The following is a 4,590-nucleotide window of genomic DNA, read 5'->3' as shown; positions in this document are numbered from 1 at the left end:
GATTGATTTTCTATTTTTTTTATCAATGGCCCAATGTCTATGTTTGATGTAGTCATGACTTCAAATCATCATAACGCAACAACCGTTAAATGTGTTATAGATGTTTGAATCTTATACTTTTTAATTTGATAACGACAAGGAGCATTGCTTACAGAGGCTGCAAAACAGATTATATTTTGCTTATATATGAGTTCCAGAACAAGTATCCATGAACAAAAACTAATGAAACAATGAAGGGTTGGTCTCATGTTTTTCGATTTTGATTATTGCCTTAGAAACATTCATGGCATTAACGAAAACTGCCTCTCCTAGAGAACAGGCCCATGTTGAAGTTTTAAGCAGTGGAAGGACATGAGTTGGAAAGGAAAAGATCCTTCTACTGAGTTATGGTAAAAAAAATACTTTTTTTATAGTTTCTCATTTATTTGTGATAAATATAATACCTTTTGGTGTTAAATTACTGCATTGTTTCACAAAAATCATTCAAAGATATTCATAGAAATCATGAAGATGACCAGCTTATGTGGGAATATCCTTTTGTTGTTGGTGTCGGAAATGCAAAAGTGCAAAGATTAAACAAAATCATAATTTGAAATAGTAACAAGAATTTTGTAACGGAGCATCCATCATATATTTCACTAAACAACATAGATTTCCTTTTCAGATTCTATTCCATAATTGAAGCAGGAGACTGGGGACTGGAATAGATTGTGGAGCTTTTGAAGGGCATATAGAGTTGTTGACTGGACACCAATGCCCTTTGTGCTGCACATTCATCAGCTAACATGACTGTGTATGTAATCATACATTTTCTTTCTTATTTTTATACAATTATTTTAGAAATTGTCAACAAAAAGTACTTTTCAAAAGTATTTCTTGAGTTTTTGTTATTTGAAAAATGGAATCCTGGAATTTTTTTTGTTGGTAATTGTATCGATTGTTTTCAATATCTTTCTGATTGCAGGAAATAATGGGATGCAAGTCACATGGGATGGGATGATCTGCAGTTGTTTAACCTTAAACATAATTGAATGTAAATTATAATATAGCTATAAAAATTATAATTGTAAGAAATCCATGATTTTAATTATAACCTAAACTTTATTTATTTATTTATTTATTTTGGTAAAAATAACCGAATGTTTTTACTATAATCTCATTGTATGTTTAATTGTTTTCGTTTTGTGAATAAGAACTTCTATAACTATAATTAAATATAATATACAATAGAATTGGGATTACCACATGATGATTTTACATAGCTCATATTTATGTTAATTCATCTCAAACCTACCCTTAGGTTTGAACTTCTTGATGCATGCAATGTTACTTAATAAAATTGCATTCCTCATTTATTTTCAATTGTTGAATGATTGTTTTTTATGCAGGCCTACAAGATAGTAGATACTGCTGGTCAGCTATTTAGGTGCAATTAATTCTCAATTCTTTGGAACATATTTATGTAAAATCATTGTATAGTAAAGTACATTGTTGTATTATGCTATGTGTTTTATACTTGAAAGTCTAACACCAATAACGTCTGTCATATAAGATTTGTAAAACAAAAAATTAAACAAACCTCCATGGGCGGTGTTAAGCACGGTAGTTTTTCAATGAAATTCCAAAACAATACTCGAGGGTCGTGTGTGTGTGTGTGTGTGTATATATATATATATATATATATATATATATATATATATATATATATATATATATATATATATATATATATATATATATATATATATGAGAAGTTGCGTTGATGTGTTGCATTAAGAAAGTACACAAATATATAGAAGGTTGCATGGCGTCGTGTGTTTTTGATCGATGGCAAACCGACGTAGACACTATTATCGGCGGTGAACACCACCCCCCTATTTCTTTTTTTGCCAACACTAATGTGCCGGTGGTAGAAGTTCAACGATGTCTTTTTCCTCTTTTGTTGTCTAAAACCCTCATTTCTCCCTCTTTTTTCTTTCTTTTGCCAAGAACACCACCCCCTAATACCCAAATCTTCATAGACAAAACATTAAATTTTTAAGTGGAATCTATGTGTCATCAGTAAAAAAAAAAACTCACCACACCGTGGAACCTAATATGTAATTATGTTTGTTATTTCAAAAGGAAAAATTGACGTGGCTTGCAATAATATCTTGAAAGAATCGATGTAGGTGGTTTTATATGTTAGACGTGGGTGGTTTTATATGTTAAAAGATAACTATTCGTCTAGAACCATATAATATACCTTGCATAATATTTTTTATATGATATAAATCGCATATATACATGGATTTGTAATGTATACACTTTGTTAATAAAAATATATTCAAAAGAATAATAAGTAATAAAAAAGTTTTTATTAATATGCTAAAGTTAATGGATAAAAAGTTCAGATTATTATATATGTTTCTAAGTTTTATTTCAAACGACTATCATTTCCTTTGGTTCTCCATTAATGTAGGCATAATTTGACATCATCAATTCCTAATAATACTCGGCAAATAATTTGCTAGTCCATCCATATTTCGTCAAATTACATGCATGATTCATTATTTATAGCACGTATCTCTTATCAATCAAACACAATAAGAAGTATTTTCGTTTTCCATTTTTCTGTCAGGAACCATGAATCGTTCGGCAAGTGTGTTGATCTTTATTTCTTTCTTCTTTTTATCATTCACCGGAAATTTAAATCTCGTTGACGCCGGTGATACAGCCTCAATTATATTGAATTCAGGAAATTTTGAACAATCGGTTATGCAAAGTAAAGATGTTTGGTTTGTCTTGTTCGGAAATCCTCGGTAATAATTTATTCCACATATACTTATTCTTTTTTACTTTATCATATTCAATTTTAAACCTTTATTTATATATATATATATATATATATATATTTTCAGGTGTCCAAATGTTAAACGACTTAAACCTGAGTGGGACAAGGCTTCAAAGGCTTTGGAAGGAAAGGTCAAGTGTGGTGAAGTTGACTGTGATGCGGAAAAAGTATTCCTCATTATTTTTTATAATTTAAACTAACATTATTTTATATAATTGTTTACTAATTGATTATAATTTTTCAGGATATACAAGCAAAGTTTGGTGTAACTAGGTTCCCAACTGTTTTTGCATTTGGTCCAGATAAAAGTGCAGCTCCCACCAAAGTAACTTTATATATTGAAGGAACTGCAGCTGCACTTGAAAAGGATGGCCTGTCTTACTATGAGAAAGCGCAGGGATGTAAAATGGACTTTTGAGTAGAGGATTGTATTGGAATAAGATTTGTTTGACTTGTTATCGAAACAATAATGGCACCTTTAACCTTGGTGTAAAAAGCTAATAAAGAATAATTTTAATTTTGTGGTTTGTTAATATTTACTTTCCAAATCATTAACATATTTAAAGCATCTCCAATCAGACTTTTCACTAATCAATAACCACTTAAAACATCCAATGTCATTAGAGCATATAACTTAATTTAAAAAAAAAAAAAAAAAAAAAAAAAAAATTTGTTACCACTTAGGCACTTAATACTCTTCGATCACTTAATTATCCACTGTGATATAATGTTTACTTTCATCTATTCAAAATATTTTCATTTTATTCCCCAAAATTAGATTTTATATTTAATTCGTTGACTAATTAATCTAATTTATTAAATATTAAAAAATTTATTATATATTTTTATGACAATATAGTTTATACAAAAAGCAATACCAAATGTAAGTGGGACTATAACATGTTTCAAACAAATTAGGTGAATATTTAATTATTAAAAAAAAAAACTTATGTATTATTATTATTACCAAACACGGACAGTCGATAACCGCTTTAAAGATATCAGCCGTTCGTTACTTCAAACTTTCAATCACAACCCTTTAAATTCCATATTTGTAGGTATTTGTGATTATGTCAGGGCTTTCTTTTCGCCTCTGGTAGCTCCCCAATCTCTGGTTCCCTTGGCCATGTATCCACTTTCCTACCGATGGTTCCCTGTTTCCCCTAAAACCAACCACCGTTATCTCACAAAACACATTTATGGTTTCTTCTTCTTCTTCTTCTTCTTCATGTATTCACCCAACACAACTCCACTCTCTATAATCGGTCTTTTCAAGAACTGTAAATCAGTTTATTGACGGTTCTCATTTAAATACGTCTTCTCCGGATTCATTCACCCATAATCAGCCCCTATTTTCAACCACCCACGATAAGGAGTTTTCTACCTTCTAAATCGGTAATCGACCACCCACGATCTACAGTTCCGACCTATATAATGTTCGGATTCTGTTCAATGTTTCAATGTTTCAATCAATTCCTTCAATTGCTTGATCTGATTCCTTCAATTATAGAAATTATAGATAATTTCTATAATTTATGTTCTATACAAGGTTCAAACCTGCCAGCATACAAAAATCTTAAACGTAGGGACTATTTTTGTAAAAAATTTACCTTTCTATAAATTACAAAATTATAGGGACTAATATGTTATTATTGAAAACATTTTATATAAGGACTAAATATGCCAATATTAAAAATATTTTTGGCAAAAATCTAAGATACATAAAGTTTTCTGATTATTTGGACAAAGTTATAGGG

General features: G+C 29.8%; 1 protein-coding gene across 1 annotated transcript; it reads left to right on the top strand.

Moving 5' to 3' along the window:
• The first annotated feature begins 2,606 nt into the window (after positions 1-2,606).
• LOC128128746 (protein disulfide isomerase-like 2-3) lies at positions 2,607-3,353 on the top strand. The gene is made up of 3 exons (XM_052767560.1): positions 2,607-2,801; positions 2,901-3,000; positions 3,078-3,353. Exons 1-3 carry the CDS (start codon positions 2,626-2,628, stop codon positions 3,249-3,251), a joined length of 450 nt encoding a protein of 149 aa, XP_052623520.1. The 5' UTR covers positions 2,607-2,625; the 3' UTR covers positions 3,252-3,353.
• Positions 3,354-4,590: the final 1,237 nt, after the last annotated feature.

The sequence above is a fragment of the Lactuca sativa genome, chromosome 9 (assembly GCF_002870075.4).
Source record: "Lactuca sativa cultivar Salinas chromosome 9, Lsat_Salinas_v11, whole genome shotgun sequence".
In the NCBI taxonomy this organism is placed as follows: Eukaryota; Viridiplantae; Streptophyta; class Magnoliopsida; order Asterales; family Asteraceae; genus Lactuca; species Lactuca sativa.
Note: the sequence above shows the minus strand (reverse complement) of the source record. Positions and strands in the feature narration are given on the sequence as shown.

Coding starts and splice junctions, on each gene's coding strand:
- LOC128128746 (XM_052767560.1), top strand. CDS start 2,626: ATGAATCGTTCGGCAAGTGTGTTGATCTTTATTTCTTTCTTCTTTTTA. Junction 2,802..2,900: donor GTCTTGTTCGGAAATCCTCG/GTAATAATTTAT, acceptor ATATATTTTCAG/GTGTCCAAATGTTAAACGAC. Junction 3,001..3,077: donor TTGACTGTGATGCGGAAAAA/GTATTCCTCATT, acceptor ATAATTTTTCAG/GATATACAAGCAAAGTTTGG.